At 42.9% G+C, this 27,786-nt stretch overlaps 1 protein-coding gene across 1 annotated transcript; it reads left to right on the top strand.

Annotated features, from left to right (window-relative positions):
- Positions 1-2,540: 2,540 nt before the first annotated feature.
- Positions 2,541-27,319, top strand: LOC120051806 (guanine nucleotide-binding protein subunit alpha-11-like). The gene is made up of 7 exons (XM_038998692.1): positions 2,541-2,688; positions 21,672-21,856; positions 21,945-22,096; positions 24,131-24,259; positions 25,001-25,130; positions 25,629-25,782; positions 27,072-27,319. The coding sequence occupies exons 1-7, from the start codon at positions 2,541-2,543 to the stop codon at positions 27,272-27,274; spliced, it is 1,101 nt and encodes a 366-aa protein (XP_038854620.1). The 3' UTR covers positions 27,275-27,319.
- The last annotated feature ends 467 nt before the right edge of the window (positions 27,320-27,786 follow it).

A 27,786-nucleotide genomic window follows, 5' to 3' on the forward strand; every position in this document is an offset into this window, starting at 1 on the left:
CAATGACCCAACACACCTCCAAGCTGTGTAAGTGATATTTGACCAAGAAGGAGAGTGATGGAGTGCTGCATCAGATGACCTGGCCTCCACAATCACTCGACCTCAACCCAAATTGAGATGGATTGGGATGAGTTGGCCCGCAGAGTGAAGGAAAAGCAGCCAACAAGTGCTCAGCATATGTGGAAACTCCTTCAAGACTTTTGGAAAAGTATTCCAAGTGAAGCTGGTTGAGAGAATGCTAAGGGTGTGCAAAGCTGTCATCAAGGGTAGCTACTTTGAAGAATCTAAAATCTAAAATATATTTAGATTTGTTTAACACTTTTTGGTTTACTACATGATTCCATATGTGTTATTTCGTAGTTTTGATGTCTTCACTATTATTGTACAATGTCGAGTACAGTAAAAATAAAGAAAAACCCTTGAATGAGTAGCTGTGTCCAAACTTTTGACACACTTACTAGCACTATTTTCGAAAAGCATGATTTGCTAAACTATCACATATGTTCATACAGTATTACGTTTTAAAAACAAATGAAATGTTCCATTTCAAATGCATAAATGAATGCATATTTTATTGTTTTCACAACATGCCTTAACATAACCTTATTCTGTTGTCATCAATCTCCTCACCTGTGTGGAAGGACTCCACTCAATACACAGGGTGGGGCGGAGCAAGTAGAGGGCAACAAAGCAAAGTTGAACCATAGGTAAACAGGCATAGTAGAACAGTAGGGTAGGCTGCTATGCAATAGCAACATAGATTGCAGACAGAGGCAGGTGCAACATCCATGAAATACCAGATGATTTGTTCTGGGATTAATCATTGATAATGCCTTGTATTGGCTACCTCATTCCATTTTCCACAGATAGGGAGGATAGGTTGGGCAGCTCCCCTGGGCTGTACCTCATACTGCCTCAGCTGAGCTTCCTCTTCCATGTACTCATCCCTGTCTTTGGATTATCACCTAATTTACTGTATTTGGCAGAAAGAAGGGAACTTTCCTTTTACTGTCCATTCACCATATCGTTCTCACTTCCCCTCCCTTTCTCAACAGTGGCTTACCACACCTTGTTCCCAAGGCAATGTGGAGCTCAGGCAATCTTAATATCTGATACCTGTTGGAGAGTGCATTAAAGTCCTGACTAACCGGTTCTGCCTGCTGAGACAAAAGATTGACATACAGAAAGTTGGATAGGGAGAGGAGTGACCGATACCTGTTGTGCCATTAATTTCACACCAAAAACACCTTTAGAATGATTCATATGTCTATTGACACTGTAATTATACATAAGAAATGTTAGTTTGAAATAGAAAAAATGATGAGTAACCTACTCCAAAAAAGTCTGAAAGTATTTATTCTAGGTTATGTCCCCGAGGGACTTCTCAATTTGGTGTTCTCCACTGACTGAGAGTGTTTCATCAAACTATATACTCTGCATATTCTACGGAACGCGTAGACCTATTCACGGATCTGCTTACTTGTTTTAGATGAACAGTTATTGAAACCTGGAAATACTCTGTCATGCTTCAACGGAAACTTCATGCAGTTAAACGAAATATATTAGAGACACGGGAAGAATGGATCAGGCGCAACGAAAGTCTGGTGTAGGCCTATCTGCTTTACAAGGCGTGTGACACATTGAAGGTAAATCATTTTGATTAAAACATATGACTTATTTGTTTTTAATAACTTCCATGTTTGTTCGTGACAAGAATTGTCATAGGTTTTCTAACGGGAAAGTTAATTGTGATTTAACGACCATAATAAAAAAGGCAATAAAAAAGTAGAGTAAAATCAATCTGTGTTTGATGATTGAGACTCATTTGTGTGTTTCAATGGTATAAAGAAGCAGTTTGAGAAACATGCAATGATCACTTTTCTGATTCTGAGGAAAAAAACACCACTCGTAATTTCCCAGTGCACAGGTGAACGACTATATTCGGTGCACTTGTCTGCCAACTTTATTGGGTTTAGCCTGAGAAATATAGAATGCCTATTTATAAATATATAAATGCCTATTTGCCAGCAGCATACCACCCTGCATACCACTGCTGGCTTGCTTCTGAAGCTAAGCAGGGTTGGTCCTGGTCAGTCCCTGGATGGGAGACCAGATGCTGCTGGAAGTGGTGTTGGAGGGCCAGTAGGAGGCACTCTTTCCTCTGGTCTAAACAAAGATCCCAATGCCCCGGGGCAGTGATTGGGGACACTGCTCTGTGTAGGGTGCCGTCTTTCGGATGGGACGTTAAACGGGTGTCCTGACTCTGAGGTCATTAAAGATCCCATGGCACTTGTCGTAAGAGTAGGGGTGTTAACCCCGGTGTCCTGGCTAAATTCCCAATCTGGCCCTCAACCATCACGGTCACCTAATAATCCCCAGTTTACAATTGGCTCATTCATCCCCCTCCTCTCCCCTGTAACTATTCCCCAGGTCGTTGCTGCAAATGAGAACGTGTTCTCAGTCAACTTACCTAGTAAAATAACAGATAAATAGATGTGTTTTTTTATTTTTATTTATCTACCTATTTTAGTGAGTTTGACATGGCGTGCTGGCAATGGTGCCGTCGGACCTGCGTTTGTTTCCTGGATGATGAAGAGAGGCAGACTATTGCTATTGACAAGGAGATTCAGAGGATTCTCCGAAAGCAGAAGAAGAGAGAACGCACAGAAATCAAAGTTCTTTTACTTGGTTAGTAGCTCCACCTTCTGTCTTCCTTTCTATGGACTTGAAATCTATTATGTTTATTATAGCCCACAGAACGGTCATTGCTCACCAGTATCATTGCTGTCATCACAAAATGTGAAGTTTTTCTTCCTTCACTCTTTGGTCTAATAACGTATTATTGTTGAATAAGGACAGACAAAATGAACAGGAATTTGAAGCCTTCTTTTCACCCATTTAAACCCATGATGAGAACAGCCAAATTAGGCATTTAACTACAAAAACAAACAATGTTTTGAGAAAGAATGTATTATATTAGATAGGCTACTGAGGACACCATGAATGGGAGTACAAAATCCATTTAGTGGGTAGGAATGTATGAGGTGTACACTTAGACCTAGATTTAATCAGATTAAATGTTAACCTGCGATAGAAGACACCTGCATAGCTGATGTTTTCAGGCAGGTCACTCAGGTGAGTACTGACTTGTATCACACAAGTCAGTATTAGACAGCCATCCATGTCTGAGGATGTCTGGAGATGACTTGGGAACCAGCCACAAGGGGCAACAGTGAGCGGTGTTACCTTCAAGTTGGCTTTGGTTTTGCTAGGGAGTAAAGCATCTGCCTATGGTTCCAAATGTTGTATGTTCGAATCCAGCAATAGAAAGTTGTTTTAAAATATTTGAGTTTTAAGCCTATCCCCAACCTTAACCCTTACCTTAACCATTCTGAGTCAATGCCTAACCTTAAGAATTCTGAGTTAATGCCTAAACTTAAGAATTCGGAGTTAATGCCTAAATGTAACTTTGGAACGATACAGAGAAGTAACCAAACACTTCGAAATTTGAAGTTTGGAACAACTTTGAAATCTTACATTTGAGAAACATTCTTCTTACCAAACCACATTACCTTTGTTTTTTAGGTGTTCAGAACAAGGTTAAGAGTAGAGAAAGCTTGTTGGACACTAAGAAAGCTTTGTTGTAGAGCATTTAACACAAAATCCGGGGAGGGGCCAGCTGAGTATAAGACTGTGTCATCTGCATATAAATGGATGAGAGAGCTTCCTACTGCCTGAGCTATGTTGTTGATGTGAATTGAAAAGAGTGTGGAGCCTAGGATCGAGCCTTGGGGTACTCCCTTGTTGACAGGCAGTGGCTGAGATAGCAGATCTTCTGACTTTATACACTGCACTCTTTGAGAGAGGTAGTTAGTAAACCAGGCCAAAGACCCCTCAGAGACACCAATACTCCTTAGCTGGCCCACAAGAATGGAATGGTCTACTGTATCAAAAGCTTTGACCACGTCAATAAAAATAGCAGCACAATATTGCTTAGAATCAAGGGCAATGGTGACATCATTGAGGACCTTTAAGGTTGCAGTGATACATCCATAACTTGAGCAGAAACAGATTGCGTACCCGAGAGAATACTATAGACATGAAGAAAGCCAGTCAGTTGTTTATTGACATGTTTTTCCAACACTTTTGATAAACAGGGCAAAATAGAAATAGGCCTATAACAGTTAGGATCAGCTTGATCTCCCCTTTTAAATTAAGGATGAACGTGGCTGCCTTCCAAGCAATGGGAACCTCCACAGAAAGGAGAGACAGGTTAAAAATGTTGGAGATAGGCTTGGCGATGATAGGGGCAGCAACCTTAAAGAAGAAAGGGTCTAAACCATTTGATCCAGATGTATTTTTGGAGTCAAGTTTAAGGAGCTCCTTTAGCACCTCGGACTCAGTGACTGCCTGCAGGGAGAAACTTTGTAGCGGGGCAGGGGAAAAAGAGGTAAAGCATCAGGGATAGTAGCATTAGAAAGGGTAGGAGATGAGGAAATGTTGGACGGGCAAGGAGGCATGGCTGAGTCAAATAGGAATCCTGACTTAATGAAGTGGTGATTAAAGAGCTCAGTCATGTGCTTCTTGTCAGTAACAACCACATCATCAACATTAAGGGACATGGGCAGGTGTGAGGAGGAGGGTTTATTCTCCATGTCTTTAACCGTTTTCCAAAACTTCTTGGGGTTAGACCCACAGAGAGAGAACTTAAAGTAAATAACTTTGGCCTTCCGGATAGCCTGAGTGCACTTATTTCTCATTTGCCTGAACGAGAGCCAGTCAGCCTGAGTATGCGTGTGCCGAGCCTTTCGCCAAATGCAATTCTTGAGGTGGAGTAACTCTGCAAGATCACGGTCGAACCAGGGGCTGAACCTGTTTTTAATTATCATTTTCTTTATGGGGGTGTGTTTGTTAACAATACCACTGAAAATATCAAAAAAGAAGGTCCAAGTGTCCTCGACAGAGGGAATCAAACTAATTCTATACCATTTTACAGAGGCAAGTTTATGAAGGCAGGCTTGCTCATTAAAGTTTTTTAGCAAGCGTCTATGCCAAATCAGGACAGGTATCACGCCCTGACCATAGATTGCTTTGTATGTTTCTATGTTTTGTTTGGTCAGGGTGTGATGTGGGTGGGCATTCTATGTTGTATGTCTAGGTTGTCTGTTTCTATGTGTTTGGCCTAGTATGGTTCTCAATCAGAGGCAGGTGTCAGTCGTTGTCTCTGATTGGGAGCCATATTTAGGTAGCCTGTTTTTCTTTGTGTTTTGTGGGTGGTTATTTTCTGTGTCTGTGCTTCACCATATGGAACTGTCTCGGTCGTTTGTCAGTTTATTGTTTTTGTTCATTGTTCACGTATTCTTATTAAAATGGATACTTACCACGCTGCGCATTGGTCCTCTTCTCATTCCAACGACGAGTGTTACAACAGGTCGTTTCACTGAGCAGCTATTACAAACACAGGCTGTAAAATCACTAAGGTCATTGCAGAAAACACAAGACTGATACCTATCAGGATTATTTGTGAGGATAACATAGGCTGCATGGGATTTCCATAGCCATTAAAACACGGGGGATTTATCATAATGCGAATCCATGTAGCCAATGGCAAATGTCCTCTTTAGATATAATAATGCATAGATATTCCCCAGCAAACCAGGAACATTCCCAGAACATTAGCTAAGATTCCCATTATATTCAAGTTAGGGTTTTATCTAACATTAGGATTATAACATCCCAAAAACATTCAGAGAATTCAGAGAATGTTTTTGATCAAATCTAATTATTTATCAAAAATGTTTTATATGAAATATCCTTGGAATGTTCTTGTAACATTCACAAAAATGTTGTAACAACCACCACAGAACATTCCCCAAAAGGGAGATTTGTTGTATAAAACATCTGCCTAATGTTGCAAGAACGTTCTTATAACACATTTAATCTGTTCGTTAAATGTTCCCGGAATGTGTCATTAGGTTGTGGAAACAGTCTGGTGGGAACATTGTGGTAACATCACAAAAGATATGTTCCCAAACCGTTGAGAAACAGACGCCTCACAAGTCCTGAACTGGCAGCTTCATTAAATAGTACCCGCAAAACACCAGTCTCAACGTCAACAGTGAAGAGGCAACTCCGGGATGCTGGCCTTCTAGGCAGAATTCCTCTGTCCAGTGTCTGTGTTCTTTTGCCCATCTTAATCTTTCATTTTTATTGGCCAGTCTGAGATATGGCTTTTTATTTGCAACTCTGCCTTGAAGGCCAGCATCCCGGAGTCGCCTCTTCACTGTTTTTTAGTTTATTTTACCTTTATTTAACTAGGCAAGTCCGTTAAGAACAAATTCTTGTTTTCAATGACGGCCTAGGAACAGTGGGTTAACTGCCTTGTTCAGGGGCAGAACGGCAGATTTTTTTACCTTGTCAGCTCAGGGATTCAATCTTGCAACCTTTCGGTTACTAGTCCACTCTAACCACTAGGCTACCTGCGTTTTGTGGGTACTATTTAATGAAGCTGCCAGTTGTGGACTTGTGAGGTGTCTGTTTCTCAAACTAGACACTCTAATGTACTTGTCCTCTTGCTCAGTTGTGTACCTGGGCCTCCCACTCCTCTTTCTATTCTGGTTAGAGCCAGTTTGCGCTGTTCTGTGAAGGGAGTAGTACACAGCGTTGTACGAGATCTTCAGTTTCTTGGCAATTTCTCACATAGAATAGCCTTCATTTCTCAGAACAAGAATAGACTGACGAGTTTCAGAAGAAAGTTCTTTGTTTCTGGCCTGTAATCGAACCCACAAATGCTGATGCTCCAGATACTCAACTAGTCTAAAGAAGGCCAGTTTTATTGCTTCTTTAATCAGAACAACAGTTTTCAGCTGTGCTAACATAATTGCAAAAGGGTTTTCTAATGATCAATTAGCCTTTTAAAATTATAAACGTGGATTAGCTAACACAATGTGCTATTGGAACACAGGAGTGATGGTTGCTGATAATGGGCTTCTGTACACCTATGTAGATACTCCATAAAAAAATCTGCTGTTTCCAGCTACAATAGTCATTTACAACATTACCAATGTCTACACTGTATTGCTGATACATTTTATGTTATTTTAATGGACAAAAAATGTGCTTTTCTTTCAAAAACAAGGACATTTCTAAGTGAACGGTAGCCTTTGAACGGTAGTGCAATTAGGTTGTGGGAACAGTGTGGGTACATTAACATTTTGTGTTTAGGTTCACAAAACACAAAATATGCTCAGTTGTGATGACATTCATACAATGTTTAAGTTACGTTACACAGGACATTACCTTTAATGTTGTAAGAATGAAATAGATCAGTTTTTATAATGTTCATAGCATAGTTGTTTTAGGTTTAACATAATATTCCATTGATGTTCACACAATATTCATTTTACCTTGTCTTGGACGTCCTCAGAACATTTCAAGAACATTTAGAAAATCTCATATGTAAGTTTTACCCAATATTACCACAACATGAAAATGATGACCATTATGTTTCTCTCCAGATTTAATGGCAATATGCATTTGAGGACTGTGTTTTAGAGACACGATGCATTTTAATTTAATTCATAGGACATTTTAACAGCATTTAATCATACAAACACAACCATGTTTTATGTTGATGATCTGCACATGTAGGGTTTGAACCTGCAATGTTTGGATCCTATGCCAGGTATTTTATCCTCTCCACCACCAGGGAATCTCTCTTTCCTTCTATTCTTTCAGTATATACAGTACATTATGAAAGTATTCAGAGCCCTTGACTTTTTCCACAGTTACGGCCTTATTCTACAATTGATTAAATAGTTTTTTCCCCTCGTCAATCTACACACAATACCCCATAATGACAAAGCAAAGCAGGTTTATAGAAATGTTTTTTAAAAATAAACAAAGAAAAAACGGAAATATCACATTTACATAAGTATTCAGACCCTTTACTCTGTACTTTGTTGAAGCACCTTTGGCAGCGATTACAGCCTCGAGCATTCTTTGGTATGATGCTACAAGCTTGGCACACCTGAATTTGGGGAGTTTCTCCCATTCTTCTCTGCAGATCCTCTCAAGCTCTGTCAGGTTAGATGGGGAGCGTCGCTGCACAGCTATTTTCAGGTCTCTCCAGAGATGTTCAATTGGGTTCAAGTCCGGGCTCAGGCTGGGCCACTCGGGCATTCAGAGGCATGTCTTGAAGTCAGTCCTACGTTGTCTTGGCTGTGAGCTTAGGGTCGTTGTCCTGTTGGAAGGTGAACCTTCACCCCAGTCTGAGGTCCTGAGCGCTCTGGAGCAGGTTTTCATCACGGCTATCTCTGTACTTTGCTCCGTTCATCTTTCCTTCAATCCTGTCTCCCAGTCCTTGCTGCTGAAAAACATCCCTACAGCATAATTCTGCCACCCCCATGCTTCACCGTAGGGATGGTGTCAAGTTTCCTCCAGATGTGACGCTAGGCATTCAGGCCAAAGAGTGCAATCTTGGTTTCATCAGACCAGAGAATCTTGTTTCTCATGGTCTGAGAGTCCTTCGGGTGCCTTTTGGCAAACTCCAAGCGGGCTGTTGTGCCTTTTACTGAGGAATGTCTTCCGTATGGCCACTCTATCATAAAGTCCTGATTGGTGGAGTGCTGCAGAGATGGTTGTCCTTCTGGAAGGTTCTCCCATCTCCACAGAGGAACTCTGGAGCTCTGTCAGTGTCCATCGGGTTCTTGTAAATCTTTTGTTGATCCTTGTAAATCCTTGTAAATTATATCATAAATTGGACTGGTGGAGATGGCACACATGCAACTAACAAAAATATATGGAAATGTCTGCTCTAGCCAAAATTACAACCAATTAATTGCAGCATTACCGTAAAAATGGAAGAGGCAAGTGGAAGTGGGAAAAAGTAAGAGCTTGTCTGTTGGCCCTGCATTAAAGACAAAAATGGGTTAAAGAAAATTGTGATAAATGCAAAAAGTATATCAGCTTAAACATAAGGACCAAAACATTGACAGCTGTGCCATATAGATTGCAAAATAGTTTGGCAGAGATTTTTGAGGTACTGAGTTCACGGCACATGGTTTATGAACTGATACACAAAACGAGGCCGGATTTAAAAAATGTAATTAAAACGTAAATGATTGTACAATGTTATACACTACATTCGTAAAGTATTCAGACCCCTGCCCTTTTTCCACATTTTGTATCATGGCTAAGGCAAAGACCCAGATGCAGACACAGGAGGTGGATAGTACGAGTCTCAGAGTTGATTATTTATTTTATTTATTTTATTTCACCTTTATTGAACCAGGTAGCTAGTTGAGAACAAGTTCTCATTTGCAACTGCGACCTGGCCAAGATAAAGCAAAGCAGTTCGACACATACAACAACACAGAGTTCTTTCCAGTCATTGGCAGCAGAGAACTGGAAGGAGAGGCGGCCAAAGAAAGAATTGGCTTTGGGGGTGACCAGTGAGATATACCTGCTGGAGCGTGTGCTACGTGTGGGTGCTGCTATGGTGACCAGTGAGCTGAGATAAGGTGGGGCTTTACCTAGCAGAGACTTGTAGATAACCTGGAGCCAGTGGGTTTGGCGATGAGTATGAAGCGAGGGCCAGCCAATGAGAGCATACAGGTCGCAGTGGTGGGTAGTATATGGGGCTTTGGTGACAAAACGGATGGCACTGTGATAGACTGCATCCAATTTGTTGAGTAGAGTGTTGGAGGCTATTTTGTAAATGACATCGCCGAAGTCGAGGATCGGTAGGATGGTCAGTTTTACGAGGGTATGTTTGGCAGCATGAGTGAAGGATGCTTTGTTGCGAAATAGGAAGCCGATTCTAGATTTAATTTTGGATTGGAGATGCTTAATGTGAGTCTGTAAGGAGAGTCTACAGTCTAACCAGAGACCTAGGTATTTGTAGTTGTCCACATATTCTAAGTCAGAACCATCCAGAGTAGTGATGCTGGACGGGCGGGCAGGTGCGGGCAGCGATCGGTTGAAGAGCATGCATTTAGTTTTGCTTGCATTTAAGAGCAGTTGGAGGCCACGGAAGGAGAGTTGTATGGCATTGAAGCTCATCTGGAGGTTAGTTAACACAGTGTCCAAAGAAGGGCCAGAGGTATACAGAATGGTGTCGTCTGCGTAGAGGTGGATCAAAGAATCACCTGCAGCAAGAGCGACATCATTGATGTAGACAGAGAAGAGAGTCGGCCCGAGAATTGAACCCTGTGGCACCCCCATAGAGACTGCCAGAGGTCCGGACAACAGGCCCTCCGATTTGACACACTGAACTCTATCGGAGAAATAGTTGGTGAACCAAACAAGGCAATCATTTGAGAAACCAAGACTGTTGAATCTGCCAATAAGAATGTTGTGATTGACAGAGTCGAAAGCCTTGTCCAGGTCGATGAATACGGCGGCACAGTAATGTCTCTTATCGATGGCGCTTATGATATTGTTTAGGACCTTGAGCGTGGCTGAGGTGCACCCATGACCAGCTCTGAAACCAGATTGCATAGCGGAGAAGGTACGGTGAGATTCGAATGGTCGGTAATCTGTTTGTTAACTTGGCTTTCAAAGACCTTAGAAAGGCAGGGTAGAATAGATATACAGTGGGGCAAAAAAGTATTTAGTCAGCCACCAATTGTGCAAGTTCTCCCACTTAAAAAGATGAGAGAGGCCTGTAATTTTCATCATAGTCTGTCAACTATGACAGACCAAAAAATCCAGAAAATCACATTGTAGGATTTTTTATGAATTTATTTGCAAATTATGGTGGAAAATAAGTATTTGGTCACCTACAAACAAGATTTCTGGCTCTCACAGACCTGTAACTTCTTCTTTAAGAGGCTCCTCTGTCTTCCACTCGTTACCTGTATTAATGGCACCTGTTTGAACTTGTTATCAGTATAAAAGACACCTGTCCACAACCTCAAACAGTCACACTCCAAACTCCACTATGGCCAAGACCAAAGAGCTGTCAAAGGACACCAGAAACAAAATTGTAGACCTGCACCAGGCTGGGAAGACTGAATCTGCAATAGGTAAGCAGCTTGGTTTGAAGAAATCAACTGTGGGAGCAATTATTAGGAAATGGAAGACATACAAGACCACTGATAATCTCCCTCGATCTGGGGCTCCACGCAAGATCTCACCCCGTGGGGTCAAAATGATCACAAGAACGGTGAGCAAAAATCCCAGAACCACACGGGGGGACCTAGTGAATGACCTGCAGAGAGCTGGGACCAAAGTAACAAAGCCTACCATCAGTAACACACTACGCCGCCAGGGACTCAAATCCTGCAGTGCCAGACGTGTCCCCCTGCTTAAGCCAGTACATGTCCAGGCCTGTCTGAAGTTTTCTAGAGAGCATTTGGATGATCCAGAAGAAGATTGGGAGAATGTCAGATGAAACCAAAATATAACTTTTTGGTAAAAACTCAACTCGTCGTGTTTGGAGGACAAAGAATGCTGAGTTGCATCCAAAGAACACCATACCTACTGTGAAGCATGGGGGTGGAAACATCATGCTTTGGGGCTGTTTTTCTGCAAAGGGACCAGGACGACTGATCCGTGTAAAGGACAGAATGAATGGGGCCATGTATCGTGAGATTTTGAGTGAAAACCTCCTTCCATCAGCAAGGGCATTGAAGATGAAACGTGGCTGGGTCTTTCAGCATGACAATGATCCCAAACACACCGCCCGGGCAACGAAGGAGTGGCTTCGTAAGAAGCATTTCAAGGTCCTGGAGTGGCCTAGCCAGTCTCCAGATCTCAACCCCATAGAAAATCTTTGGAGGGAGTTGAAAGTCCATGTTGCCCAGCAACAGCCCCAAAACATCACTGCTCTAGAGGAGATCTGCATGGAGAACTGGGCCAAAATACCAGCATCAGTGTGTGAAAACCTTGTGAAGACTTACAGAAAACGTTTGACCTCTGTCATTGCCAACAAAGGGTATATAACAAAGTATTGAGATACACTTTTGTTATTGACCAACTACTTATTTTCCACCATAATTTGCAAATAAATTCATTAAAAATCCTACAATGTGATTTTCTGGATTTTGTTTTCTAATTTTGTCTGTCATAGTTGAAGTGTACCTATGATGAAAATTACAGGCCTCTCTCATCTTTTTAAGTGGGAGAACTTGCACAATTGGTGGCTGACTAAATACTTTTTTGCCCCACTGTAGGTCTGTAGCAGTTTGGGTCTAGTGTGTCTCCCCCTTTGAAGAGGGGGATGACCGCGGCAGCTTTCCAATCTATGGGAATCTCAGACGATACGAAAGAGAGGTTGAACAGGCTAGTAATAGGGGTTGCAATAGTTTCGGCAGATAATTTTAGAAAGAGAGGGTCCAGATTGTCTAGCCCAGCTGATTTGTAGGGGTCCAGATTTTGCAGCTCTTTCAGAACATCAGCTATCTGGATTTGGGTGAAGGAGAAGTGGGGGAGGTTTGGGCGATTTGCTGTGGGGAGCGGAGGGCTATTGACCGGGGTAGGGGTAGCCAGGTGGAAAGAATGGCCAGCCGTAGAAAAATGCTTATTGAAATTCTCAATTATTGTGGATTTATCTGTAGTGACAGTGTTTCCTATCCTCAGTGCAGTGGGCAGCTGGGAGGAGGTACTCTTATTCTCCATCGACTTTACAGTGTCCCAGAACTTTTTGTAGTTTGTGCTACAGGATGCAAATTTCTGTTTGAAAATGCTAGCCTTAGCTTTCCTAACTGCCTGTGTATATTGGTTCCTAACTTCCCTAAAAAGTTTCATATCACGGGGGCTATTCGATGCTAATACAGAACGCCACAGGATGTTTTTGTGCTGGTCAACGGCAGACAGGTCTGGAGTGAACTAAGGGCTATATCTATTCCTAGTTCTACATTTTTTGAATGGAGCATGCTTATTTAAGATGGTGAGGAAGGCACTTTTAAAGAATAACCAGGCATCCTCTACTGACGGGATGAGGTCAATGTCATTCCAGGATACCCCAGCCAGGTCAATTAGAAAGGCCTGTTCGCAGAAGGGTTTTAGGGAGCATTTGACAGTGATGAGGGGTGGTCGTTTGACCGCAGAACCATTACGGATGCAGGCAATGAGGCAGTGATTGCTGAGATCTTGGTTGAAGACAGCAGAGGTGTATTTGGAGGGCGAGTTAGTTAGGATGACATCTATGAGGGTGCCCGTGTTTACGGATTTGGGGTTTTACCTGGTAGGTTCATTGATAATTTGTGTAAGATTGAGGGCATCAAGCTTAGATTGTAGAATGGCCGGGGTGTTAAGCATGTCCCAGTTTAGGTCACCTAGCAGCACGAGCTCAGAAGATAGATGGGGGGCAATCAATTCACATATGGTGTCCAGGCCACAGCTGGGGGCAGAGGGTGGTCTATAGCAAGCGGCAACAGTGAGAGACTTGTTTCTGGAAAGGTGAATTTTTAGAAGTAGAAGCTCGAATTGTTTTGGTACAGACCTGGATAGTAAGATAGAACTCTACAGGCTATCTCTGCAGTAGATTGCAACTCCGCCCCCTTTGGCAGTTCTATCTTGGCGGAAAATGTTATAGTTAGGGATGGAAATTTCTGGATTTTTGGTGGCCTTCCTAAGCCAGGATTCAGACACGTCTAGGACATTCGGGATGGCGGAGTGTGCTAAAGCAGTGAATAAAACAAACTTAGGGAGGAGGCTTCTAATGTTAACATGCATGAAACCAATGTTTTACGGTTACAGAAGTCAACAAATGAGAGCGCCTGAGGAATGGGAGTGATGCTGGGGGCTGCAGGGGTTAACTTCTACATCACCAGAGGAACAGAGGAGGAGCAGGATAAGAGTACGGCTAAAGGCTAAAATAACTGCTTGTCTAGTGCATTCGGAACAGAGGGTAAAAGGAGCAGGTTTCTGGGCGCAGAAGAATAAATTCAAGCCATAATGTACAGACAAGAGTATGGTAGGATGTGAGTACATTGGAGGTAAGCCTAGGCATTGAGTGACGATGAGAGAGGTTTGTCTCTAGTGGCACCATTTAAGCCAGGTGCGGTCACTGCATGCATGTGTGGGGGATGGAACAAAAGGGCTAGCTAAGGCATATTGAGCAGGGCTGGAGGCTCTACAGTGAAATAAGACAACAATTACTAACCAAAACACCAATAGACAAGGCATATTGACATTACGGAGAGGCATGTGTAGCCGAGTGATCATAGGGTCCAGTGAGTAGCTAGGCGAGCTGGAGGCACGGCGATTCAGACAGCTAGCAGGCCGGGGCTAGTAGGCTAGCAGATGGGCCTCAGGGGGACGTCGCAACGGGAGCCTGTTGAAAACACGTCGGACGGTTACGTCGGCAGACCAGTTGTGATGGATCGGCAGGGCTCCGTGTCAGCAGCATAGGGTCCAGGCCAATTGGCAAAAGAGGTATTGAAGCCCAGGAATTATCTGATGGATCTCTTCGGCTAGCTGGGAGATGGGCCTAACTGGTGCTTGCTTCGGGACAGGAACCCCCTCGGACGGTTACGTCGGTAGACCAGTCGTGATGGATCAGCGGGGCTCCATGTCGGTAGCAAAGGGTCCAGGCCAATTGGAAAAAGAGGTATTTGAAGCCCAGGAATTGCTTGATGGTGTGTCAATCAGAGCATGTGAGTGAAGTGGAGCTTGGAAATGCCGCTCATCACTCATGGAGTGCACCATGTCCTTTCCAACCTCTCCGCAAAAAAACGCTCATTGATCAAAGGAAAAAAACTGCAGCTCCAAATTCGCTCCAAGTGCGACACAATGGCTGGTAGGGACATAAAGCGCTCAGCATTTAAACAACACTTTGTTGTATTAAATCTTTATAGTCTATAAATTGTGCATATAGAATGTTACATACTGAGAATTAAATACAAATTTTAAACAAAAATTAACTTATTAGTGCCTTTCAGTTGTAGAATTAACTTCTAGAAACATGAGTTTGGCCCGTCTTTGGCTTCAGGCTCGTACGATGGTGCCTGGAGAGCAGGCCAGAAGAATATCCTCTCCTCACTTGCAGAGCCACTGGTGTTGCTAAACACCCTATTGGCCACTCTTGCCAGGCTGGGCATAGATGCAGAGTTTTTCTTTTTTTCGGGTAGGCCTAAAGGTTTTTAGGCAAAATAACCCAATCAAAACGTTGAGCTCCTTGAACGTAGGAATATGCCAGGCCTATTGGGCCAAAATCAATTATGGCCTATTGTATAGATAATAGAACAAAATTGAACAAAACGTTGAAGAGATCTGATTTTTAGTTTATAAATACTTTGCTACAATGAAACACTTAGTTATCTTCCCACCTCGTTCCTTTCTTTTAGCATGTGCACGTATTAAGTACACCATCATGCCTTGGGGATATGTTTCTTTTCAGATTCCACAATGATTCTTTAGTTGTGGACATTACATCACCACACTCCCTTTCTTGCTCTCGGTCCTCATCTTTGTAAGTCACCTTGATTTAGCACGTGCGTGTTCTATCAGTTTCTTTCTGAAAATATTTAGCGAACTCCATGACAGTAGCTAAAGCAAGGGTCTATAGCAGCACACAAGTAGACTACAAATGCATGCTGGGCCCAGGCAGGCCCTGAACTCATGAAGTGAGCGCTACTGGAGGGAAATTGGAAGGTGCGAGAAGGCTGGCCGCAGCCTTTAAGAACCTTGCTCCTCTCTCCAGTCAAATTGGGCATGCTCCGCTCCACTCCCATTCACTGGTGTCAATGCAATAGAATCCTACTCCGATGTGTTCTGCCTACAACAAAATCTCTTGCATAGTTAGTTTTATTTCGGTATGTTGCATTGAAAGTGGCTAATATTACGTTGATTTGATCACAATTGCCACAGTAAAGAGAAATGTTGAAAGTGTTAACAGGGAAAACACCTAGAAGTGGTCACCAACCTTTTCTGAGTCAAGATCACTTTCTGAGTCAAAATGCAAGTTGAGATTTAAATAATTTGCTTTCTATTTTACTGGGCTGATGTTGCCTGCATCTGATGGTCTGTCTCAGCAGAGGGAAAGAGCAGCAGATTGAGGGTCCGCCACTCAACAGCCCTCCGCTCTCCCTTTCCTCCACTGACACTAACCAAAAAGGGACACTGTCTTCAGCTGATGGCGAAACTCGAGTCATATCGCATTATTTCTGCCTCATGCACAAATTCATATTGTTACTCCTATGAACAGAGAAAGTGAAATATTCCTCGATATTAAAAAAGACCCAAGCCGCTAATAATAATAACAACGGAAGCATACAGATCAACTTTCCTACTCATTCATTACTGCTTTAGTGCTTGTTGTAGCGCTGAGTGGAAATAGGAAGAAAGCGCATTTTATGGCTAATACAAGCTCATAGCTGTATTCGTTGACAGTCTCTCTCTAGTCATAGTTTTAAACATTTTGAAATCTCACAGTATCAATTTTGCTGTAGATTTCTTATGCCTGCTACTTTACTGCAGACACGATAATCTGAGCCATCCGATTGGCCAGCGGTAAGCCTATAGTGCACTTGATTTGCTCTCTGGGCCCGGGTGCACCTACTGCCAACAAAAAAAGGAACACAAGGCTTTATCTTTGGGTTTTTTACAGAAATGTTTGGCAATTGACTACTTCCCACAATCCCCCGCACATTTCTCTGTGTTCCTTAATTTGAAAATGAATGGGGGTGAAACTTCTGCTGAATTTGTTTTTTGACCTGAAAAGGGCCTCCGCTTGACAACTCTTCGCTGCAAAAGACTGGCCGCTTCGAGGGCATAGGTGTGAACGTATTCTAGTAAGTATACATTTTGAAAATGAAAAAAAGAAACAATGTACTATTTATTAGCTGCTAGCTAGCATAGGAAGGCCACTGTGTGGGTTAATGAGCTGCTAGCTAGCTAGCTAGCCAACTATACATACTGTATAGCTAGCTAAGTGAAATATTATCAGCTAGCTAACTTCCTATTAGCTTGTTATCTTGATGTAGGCCTATTTATCATTGTAAATTAAAAACACATGCTCCAAATGCATTTGTAGATAACAACAACAATGGAAGAGGGTGAAAGGATTTGCTGCTCCAGCTGTCAGGAAAAGGACAGGACTACTAGTGCATTCTGAAAGTATTCAGACCCCTTCGTTTTTTCCACATTTTGTGACGTTACAGCCTTATTCTAAAATAGGTTAAATAAATAAAAATCCTCATCAATTTACACACAATATCCTATAATGACAAAGTGAAAATATGTTTTTCATATTTTTTGCTAATTGATAAAAATAAATAAATAATACCTTCTTTACATAAGTATTCAGACCCTTTGCTATGAGACTCGAAAATTGAGCTCAGGTGCATCCTGTTTCCATTGATCATCCTTGAGATATTTCTACAACTTGATTGGAGTCTACCTGTGGTAAATTCAATTGATTGGACATGATTTGGAAAGGCACACACCTGTCTATATAAGGTCCCACAGTTGACAGTGCATGTCAGATCAAAAACTAAGCCGTGAGGTCAAAGGAATTGTCAGTAGAGCTCCGAGACAGGATTGTGTCGAGGCACAGATTTGGGGAAGGGTACCAAAACATTTCTGCAGCATTGAAGGTCCCCAAGAACACAGTGGCCTCTATCATTCTTAAATGGAAGAAGTTTGGAACCACCAAGACTCTTCCTAGAGCTGGCCGCCCGGCCAAACTGAACAATCGGGTTTGAAGGGCCTTGGTCAGGGAGGTGACCAAGAACCCGATGGTCACTCTGACAGAGCTCCAGAGTTCCTCTGTGGAGATTGGAGAACCTACCAGAAGGACAACCATCTCTGCAGCACTCCACCAATCAGACCTTTATGGTGGTGTGGCCAGATGGAAGCCACTCCTCAGTAAAAGGCACATGACAGCCCACTTGGAGTTTGCCAAAAGACACCTGAAGGACTCTCAGACCATGAGAAACAAGATTCTTTGGTCTGACCTGCTTCAGAGCGCTCTGGACCTCAGACTGGGGCGAACGTTCACCTTTTCAACAGGAAAACTACCCTAAGCACACAGCCAAGACAACGCAGGAATGGCTGCCAAAGGTGCTTCAACAAAGTAACGAGTAAAGGGTCTGAATACTAATGTAAATGTGATATTTTTTTTAAAAATTTTAAAAAATTTTCAAACATTCTAAAAACCTGTTTTTTCTTTGTCATTATTGGGTATTATGTGTAGATTGTTGAGGAAAAAAACTATTTAATACATTTTTGAATAAGGCCGTAATGTAACAAAATGTGGAAAAAGTCAAGGGGTCTGAATACTTTCCGAATGCACTGTATATGGAAGGTAATTTTGAGGGAGGACATTATGAAAAGCTTCTCCAGTTCTAGTCCCTAGAGAGGAAAAATATGAAGAAAGTGAGATAATAGCAACATACTAGTCATGGTTGTCTTGCTAATTATAATATAATGAATCCTGTTTCTTTTTGATGTTTTCTGTACTCAGATATGGCGAGCTTTGAAAGTCTGTCCTCAGATGAAGTGGTCCCAATGCATGTCCCAAGAGACTGCTGGCACATTCTTGTATGCCATGGGTTGTATGTGTACTTATGTTAGCAAAGGTTGTATACAACAATACAGTTAAAAGTCACACACAATGTAGGCTACAAACCTATTACAACTGGAGCAGACCAATCCTGCTCCTGGAGTTATGCTGGGTGTGCAGGCATCTGTTCAAGCCCAGTACTAACACACCTGATACAACTTATCAAACCTAATGAGTTGATAATAATGTGTATTATTGCTGGGCTGGAATAGAAGTCTGCTCACCAGGTAAATCAGGGTGTGGAGCAAGGTTGGCCACCTCTGGTATGGACTAGTTTTTGTTCAACTGAAAGTATGCTTTAGTAATAATAGCCTACTTACTAAGATGCCTAACATGTACGAACAAGTTAACATATAATTTCAAAATGTACAAATAAACTGAGTTGATTCATTCATTGTTGATTCATTGAAGTAAAGTTAAACTTGTTTAAATTGTTAACTTAAAACTGTTATTCAAGATGAACTAGTGTCAATGTTCATTAATCACAGATCACAATTCTGCAATAAAAAGGGGTGAAGGGGATCTGTCTTTAATGTGTCTGTGTTTCTGTGTTCCTTTTTCAAATTAGCATGAGCTTTTTGTCCAGTTGTGAGCTCTCCAATCTGTTTTATTTGATTGTCACTCTGTCTCAGGATATCAGCCATGTGAACCCATTTTGCAGCTTATTATATTAGCATGCATCACCAATGCAGCCATAGGCCTGCAGTATAAAAACATTAGTGGCCTTATGGGCATGTGCAATGCGCCCTTGTCATTGTACATCTGAAGCAGAGAATAGCTAAACTCACACATTGTTTTAGGTACTAGTCTGGGAAATATTGCATTGAGAGACCTTTGTCCATAGATGCCACATATCAAGTTTCTTGCAGATCGGTCATTCGGTGCCAGAGGAGTAGCGTTTTAAGTGTTTTTCACAAAATGCGGAAAGTCCATAATGCCCGGACCTTATGGGTCCCTGAGGCAAATCTGTTCCTTGTAAGTAGAAGGACCTATGTACCGAATTTCATGACTTTAGGTTAAACGTTACCTTTCAAATTTTGCATTTTCAATTACTTGTTTTTGAGCCACCATCTGGCCAATCAATGTAATTTTGTAAATGCCAGATCTCTATGGCAAGACGCATCATTCACCCAAGTTTTGTCAAAGTCGTGCCAGTGCTGTCTTGAGATATCACATGTGATGAAAGTACGAACATACTAGCGGACAGAGACAGATCCACAGTCCCTTCCCTATTTCATCGTGGGGGACAATGATACCAGTAGATAATATATACAAGGCTAAGCATAAGCCAGATTTCGTACATGATTTTTCTGACATGAAATTGTTTAGTGCAAATCCAACCCTTGTATTCTAGGTACAGTACTGTACATGAAAAAAAGGAGCTAACAATTTGTAGGCTAATTCAAATGTCAAAATGGAAAATAATAGGGTGTGGGAAGCATTGAAATTCTACCGTGTTTATTTACTGAGAATGATTTTTGGATACAGTGACAAAATCAGAAGGTCAATGGGATGGAGGAGGATTGCAGAGGTTGTTGGTGTTGATGGTGGGTGAAGAGAGATTTGCACAACAATGTTTGCAAGTCAAAGCCACAATTTCCTTTACTCAAAGTACAATTCATGTGCATTTTACATGTAGGCCTATGTATTTTATAGGAAGTGAGCTATAATAATCAACGTCATGACACAGGTATAATGAAAGAGCCATAACTAAGCTAAAATATATGAGGATCATAATGTTAAGATACCATAATCCAATTGGTAGCATATTACATGGGAAATTGAAGTGTTTAATTTATAATGTGTGTTACAGGTGAATTCTACACTTCGGTGGGCAAATTTCACAATTTAATTAAGTCAACACATTCACAAATGGTGGCTTTGATCACAGTTTTGAAGTTTAGGTTTAGTTCATAGCTAGCTAGCAGCACAAGCAAACGTTGTGCCAATCTCTCTTCACCCACCATCAACACCAACAATCTCTGCAATCCTCCTCCATGCCATTGACCTTCTGATTTTGTCTCTGTATTCTAGCAAAATTACATCATATAGAATTGGAAAACCAGACACAGCGATGATTGGCTTTCCTCAATATATTTTGGGGGATTTGCTTGCCCGGAACAAATGACAAGTTAAACTACAGTATGTTTCACGAACGGAAGATTTTAAAGCAAACATCTGCTTCTCACTTGATTGGTTAACGGCAGTGGTGGCCGCGTGACATTTGCATAAGTTGACCAGAGCTTAACCTTTTCAACTGATCCGGTTCGAGCTCTCTCACACCTTCTGTCAAATAAAAACTCAACCATTTGAAGAAAGGGGAATAAAAGGTGAGGAACTAGAGAGATTATTAAATGTTATTACATTTATTTATTAGCCTGCACACAAACCCAGCGTTTTGACCTGAAGCCTTTGCAAAGGACTCTCTGGACAGGACAAGTCAGATATGGAATAAGTTCTCAAGTGTAATAACTGTATCATATCCAATTAATTAGGCTAGTGTAACGGATGTGAAATGGCTAGCTAGTTAGCGGGGAAGCGCTAATAGCGTTTCAATCAGTTACGTCACTTGCTCTGAAACCTAGAAGTAGTGTTTCCCCTTGCTCTGCAAGGGACGCGGCTTTTGTGGAGCGATGGGTAACGACGCTTCGTGGGTGTCAGTTGTTGATGTGTGCAGAGGGTCCCTGGTTCGCGCCCGTGTCGGGGCGAGGGGACGGTTTAAAGTTATACTGTTACACTACAATAAACTACCATCCTGACTTGACGGTGGCCTAAATCTGTAAAACCTGTCAACTTCACGAAAGCTTTAGTTTATGGTTAACTATGCATTCCTCTTAGGCGTTTACCTGAGGGCTGTTTCCTCTCATAGCAGGTTTGTCACTCAGCCTGGTCTCATAGACTAGACATAACATAGTAAACGTAAATTATGTTATGTCTACCCGTGAGTCCAGGTTATATCACTAGGCAGATGGCTGGTATCGCTTGAAAGCATGTGTGAGGTTTTGAAAGTTTCCAAATGCAAATTCGAATGGTGTAATGATGACTCTGACTCTCTTCAGTGTATCAACAACTTATTGTAACATTGCATTGTTTAATCATCTTCTGAGAAGTGGACATATTGTTCTCCTCTCTGACTGTCCACTGGGCTGTGTGTCCTCAGGTACGGGGGAGAGTGGGAAAACCACCTTCATCAGACAGATGAGGATCATCCATGGAAGAGGCTTCTCTGAGGAGGAAAGACGGGACTTCGCCAAGCTCATCTACCAGAACATCTTCACAGCTGTGAAGGCTTTGACCCGGGCCATGATTACCCTCAGACTGCCCTATGCCTACCCAGAGAATGAGGTCAGGGTCTGGTTACATACTGTTCATTCAAACTGGCCTAACCATGAGTGAAAGGCACCCTCTGTAGCATCTATCTATCTGCCCTCAGATGTATGACAGGTGGGTGCAGGATGTGGATGTCTCTGTCACCCAGCTGGACAGAGGCAATGTGGATGCTATCCGCCATCTCTGGGCCGACCCAGGCCTCCGGGTCTGCTACAGCCGCCGCAGCGAGTACCAGCTGTTGGACTCCACAGAGTAGTGAGTACCACCAGTATCTCTTGGTCTCGCTCTGTCTTTTTCTCTCTCTGTCTCTCTTGCCGTGGGACAGATTTACTAAGCATTTGCCCCAGGTGCAATATTTGCTAAGTTTGCACCTGCTTTTTTCAGTAGAGGCTGAAAAACTATGAAGTAGATGGTTTTTGCTTCCTTGGTAAGATGTACCTATGTAAATACAAAATGTTATACTTTAATAATCACAATGAATGAAAAAAACGATTGTTTCATTCACAAAACTGTGTCCCCATTGTACAGCACTGTGCATTGTACACTGTCCTTATCAACTGCAAAGTCCATGATGTCCATTGGAGGGGGCTAGTTCTCCACAAATACATGCACAACCAGATCTCAGCCATGTTAAAAACACATATTCACAAACAGCCATCTTGTCCGGCAACATTTGATTTCATTTTATAAATCAAATCAAATAGCAGAGAGAACAGTCTATGGCTTGGGTGGCTGGAGTCTTTGACAATTTTTTGTGCCTTTCTCTGACACCGACTGGTATAGAGGTCCTGGATGGCAGAGAGCTCGGCCCCAGTGATGTACTGAGCCGTACTCACCAGCCTCTGTAGCGCCTTTTGGTCTGGTGCCTTGCAGTCCGTTCCAAGCGGTGATGCAGCAAGTCAAGATGCTCTCAATTGTGCAGCTGTATAACTTTTTGAGGATCTGAGGGCCCATGCCAAATCTTTTCAGCCTCCTGAGGGAGAAGAGACATTGTCGTGCCCTCTTCACAACTGTGTGGGTGTGTGTGGACCATGTTAATTCCTTAGTGATGTGGACACTGAGGAACTTGAATCTCTCGACCCACTCCAATACAGCCCCATCGATGTCGATGTGGGCGTGCTCGTCCCTCCTTTTCCTGTAGTCCATGATCAGCTCCATTGTCTTGCTGACGTTGAGGGAGAGGTTGTTGCCCTGGCATTACTCTGCCATGTCTCTGACTTCCTCCCTATAGGCTGCCTCATCACCATCAGTGATCAGTTCTACCACGTCGTGTCGTCAGCAAACTTGAAGATGGTGTTGGAGTCGTACGCAGCTACACAGTCGTGGGTGAACAGGGAGTACAGGAGGGGACTACGCACAAACCCATGAGGGGCCCCCATGTTGATGGTCAGCGTGGTGGATGTGTTGTTGCCTACCCTCACCGCCTTGGGGCAGACCGTCAGGAAGTCCAGGATCCAGTTGCAGAGGGAGGTGTTCAGTGTTCAGTCACTGGGTCCTGAGCTTGGTGATGAGCTTGGAGGGAACTATGGTGTTGAATGCTGAGCTGTAGTCAACGAACAGCATTCTTACATAGGTATTGCTTTTGTCCCGTTGGGTGAGGGCAGTGAGGAGTGTAATACGGACTGCGTCATCTGTGGACACGGTCACAATACAGATCGTTTCTCAAAAGTACACTTTTCCACTTTCCACCCATTCTTGAAAGCTACCCAATAGTAAAGTTATTTTCCTTTTAGAATTAATGTACTAATTAAGTTGAAATTGAATAAATTGATACAGACAAAGTCAACAAGTTGATATCAGAGTAAATGATGCATCACATTACGAGAAAATGAAATAGGCCTAATGTTGGACTGCTATCTGTCCCTGCCCGTCTCCCCTCCTGTCCTCTCTCTCCTTCTCCCTGCTCTCTCAGTATTTACTCAGCTAGCTCTGAGTCATTATAGCAGCATGATAAGAAACATGCACACAGTCAGTCAACATCCAATAAATGACAGGTTGTGTCAACATAAACCATTAAAACAATCATCCCAACACAGTGGTAAGGACTCCATGTGCCTTTTTCTAATTTCCCAGCTCAATTCCTTCTGCACGACTCAATTTGTGTTGATTGTTGTTGTATGTAATATACAGTTGATATTACATGTCTCATGTACAGAATGAACTTGCTACTACCATTGTCATTACCATGGGAAAGATAATTGTATCACATTTTCGTGTTCTCTGTCTTTCTTTGTCTGTTTCTCTCTTTTTTTTGCCCTCTCCCTCTTTCTCGGCTTCTGTCCTTTCCAGCTACATGACAAATCTGGACCGCATATCAGCCCCAGACTACATCCCCACTGCTCAGGACATACTGCGAGTTCGATTCCCCACCACCGGCATCCATGACTACTCCTTCACTGTGGAGAAAATCACACTCAGGTGGCCACACCCTCACTCATATCACTCAGATCGCTCACCCTGGACTCACCCAGACTTCAAGGGAACTAATAGAACACCAGAGCTGCTGATGAGATCGTGGACTACGCTATAGGCTATCTTTGATATTGTCTGACTCTACCCTTGGCTGTTTTAGACACAGTGGAATTACAAGCATATACAATCACATTACACAGACAACTTGCTGGAAACATACACATTTATTTTTGTGCTTTTGAACGTGGCGATGTCATTGTTTTTTACGAAACCTTTGTGTTATTAATATGAAAGTTTCAGCTGTGTTCAGGTGGGGTGTTTTTCACCACCTGAACACAGAAAGGTTGGACTGTAATTTGTCTCTGTAATCAGGCAGGCAGGATACAGTGGGATAGAAATGGTGAGGTATCAATTATGGCCTTTTTTAGAGCCAAATGCTCTATGAGGCTCATTTGCATGGGGACTTGGAAACTGTGAAAAACAGGTTTGATGTGTGACAGAAGGAGAGAGAAGAAATAAGTCTCGGTATACACAGGAGGATATGCCTCTCAGCCTTTCTCACAGTGTTAGCTACACCTCAGACACTTCTAGCTCATTAACAACTCTGACCAGCTGCCTCGTCAAGACAAGGCCCCTGCCATGCGTGGTATCACAAACACCTTATTGATAAAGGTCACAATGGTGTGTTTGTGTGTGTGTGTGTTGAAAGATGCTCTAATAGGTGTTTCTAACTTTCTCTCTGGGTAGGATTGTGGATGTGGGTGGACAGAAGTCAGAGAGGCGGAAGTGGATCCATTGTTTTCAGGACGTCACATGCCTCATTTTCCTGGCTTCCCTCAGCGAGTACGACCAGGTCCTGGAGGAGAGAGAGGCCGATGTGAGTATCTGTCTGTCTTTCTGTCTGTCTGCCTGTCTGATTGTCTCGGCCTGCTTGTCTGTCTTACACGCTGGCTGCCTGCCTGTCTCTGTGTTTCTGACTGGCTGACTGCCTGTCTGTCTCTACCTGTCTGACTATCTGTCTGACTGCCTGCCTGCCTGCCTGCCTGCCTGTCTATCTGTCTGTCTATCTGTTTATCCTCTGTGTTGTCCTTGGCCTTCATTTCATGGCATAGTTTGTAAGTAAACATTGAAACCTCCGTTTTCTATCCAGAGGTTTTTCTGGCCATAGCCAACAGGTTTCACTGTTGCGTATCAAAACCTGCTGCCATACCACTATCTCTCCAACCCTCCCTCCCTCCCTCCTGACCAAGGCTCACTAAGCCGCTTATCTTTCCTGGCCACTTTTGAGTCTCTCTCTAAATTCATTAACCTCCACTGTGCCCCTGCCCCCATATTCTCTCCTCTCCCCCCTCTCCCTTCCCTCTCCCCCCATTAGAACCGTATGGAGGAGAGCTTGGCTCTGTTCTACACCACCATCCATTCCCCCTGGTTCCGCAACACTTCCATCATCCTCTTCCTCAACAAGACAGACATCCTCGCTGATAAGATCCAGGCGTCCGACCTGCAGAAGTACTTCCCAGGGTTCACAGGTAGGTCTACACACACACACGTGCACAAGCACACACACACACACACACACACACACACACACACACACACACACACACACACACACACACACACACACACACACACACACACACATCCTCTTCATCGAGGTAAATAGCAGTGTGATGATGGATGTAAACTCATTGAGTCACATCCTTTGGTGTTAGTTTTTCTTTCTCAGAGCGATGGAGTTGTAGCTAACTGCTGCTTCTGGCTGGAATAACAGAGACCTTATGACAGGGTTCCCCAACTGGCGGGTTTTTGCATTATTGTTGGACATGTAAAAAAAAACTGTAAAACCACCAGCAAATTAGCTCCAAGTGATTTTAGTTTTCAAAATCTGTTCCAAAGTATTCCCATGCATAATAGAGAGATACTGTATATGTGATTGTGTACATAAGTAAGCAAGGTTTGAAATGATTGTTTTTGTCAAATATTATATCTGTTTGGGCTTCTTGCGGTTAGTTTTCAGTCTACAAATTATTTGTAATTATGTTCCAGCCCCTTGACCATCCACGCTAGAATCTAGTTGATGCCCTGCCTTATGATATTCAAAAAAGTAGTTTAGAAAGTCATTTCAAACCTCTTTTGAAAGGGATTTCATAGGGTGAGTTCTCACAAGAATACATAACCATGCTGGCTATAGCAAAACCAGTAAACATAATGTTCTTTAAGTACCAAATCATTGTTTCTTAAGTGGAGGCACATCGTTAGTAAACTATGTGCCCACACCATACACATGAAATCAATCACACATTCAACCCTTGCTGAAACAATAATCCCTGCATTACATACACCGCATAGGTGCAGTGAAATGTGTTGTTTTACAGGGTCAGCCATAGTAGTACGGCGCCCCTGGAGCAAATTAGGTGCCATCAACAGATTTTTCACCTTGTCGGCTTTCGTATTCGAAACCAGCGACCTTTCGGTTATTGGTCCAACACTCTAACCGCTAGGCTACCTGACGCCCTGAGGTTAGGTTCATACATATTGGCCGTTTGATGTAAAGTTGCTATTTTAACTTTTTGTGCTATAACGTTGCGATGATAACATTATGTGATGGTTGCCTTAGAACATATTTAATGATTTTTGTACTTCTGTACTATCTTGGGATTTTATCCTTTGCTTTTCGTCTTTGTTTCTATTGGCCTCCAATTTCTCTCTCCCATTTACCCACACCCCCTGACCTCTTCTCTCCCCTCTCTTTCTCTCCTCCCTCATCTCCATCTCTTTCCTGCCCCCTGTCCTCCCCCTCACCCCACACCTGAAGGAAAGCGACGTGATGCTCAGGATGCTATGAAGTATATCCAGAAGATGTATACGCAGCAGACTCGCAGCCGGGACAAGAAGGAGAGCAAGAGGCTGTACCACCACTTCACCTGCGCCACCGACACCAACAACATCTGCAATGTATTCAATGCCGTCAAGGACACGATGCTCCTCGAGGTCATCAAGACCTATGAGATGAGCTGATGGGCCTTGGGGCCCGCCTGCCTGGGGAGCAACACTCAACCAACACTCAGGGCTGAAGAGACTCTCCCCCGATCCCTTCCTCGCTCACTTTTCTCCTCTCTACATCTCAGCGCTGGGGATGGGAACGCTTTCTGGCCAAACCTTCTTATTGTAGGAAGGAATCTCAGATAGAATGGACTCCTGAACACACACACGCACACGCGCACGCACGCACACACACACACACACACACACACACACACACACACACACACACACACACACACACACACACACACACACACACACACACACACACACACACACACACACACACACACACACACACAGTACAGGATCTGATCATAGGTTTTTTCCCCCTCTGGTTGTTATTGTATAATGTTGTGCATAAGGGCTTGGAGATGCAGTGCTCTACCAGTGCTTGAAACTGGACTAGAGATGTCATGAAGTACTGTGCCTCCATTATGTTAGTGATGACTTTAGCAGGTGGAGAGGAGAACTCTATAGTCCAT

Source organism: Salvelinus namaycush, chromosome 8 (assembly GCF_016432855.1).
Source record: "Salvelinus namaycush isolate Seneca chromosome 8, SaNama_1.0, whole genome shotgun sequence".
NCBI classification, from domain to species: domain Eukaryota; kingdom Metazoa; phylum Chordata; class Actinopteri; order Salmoniformes; family Salmonidae; genus Salvelinus; species Salvelinus namaycush.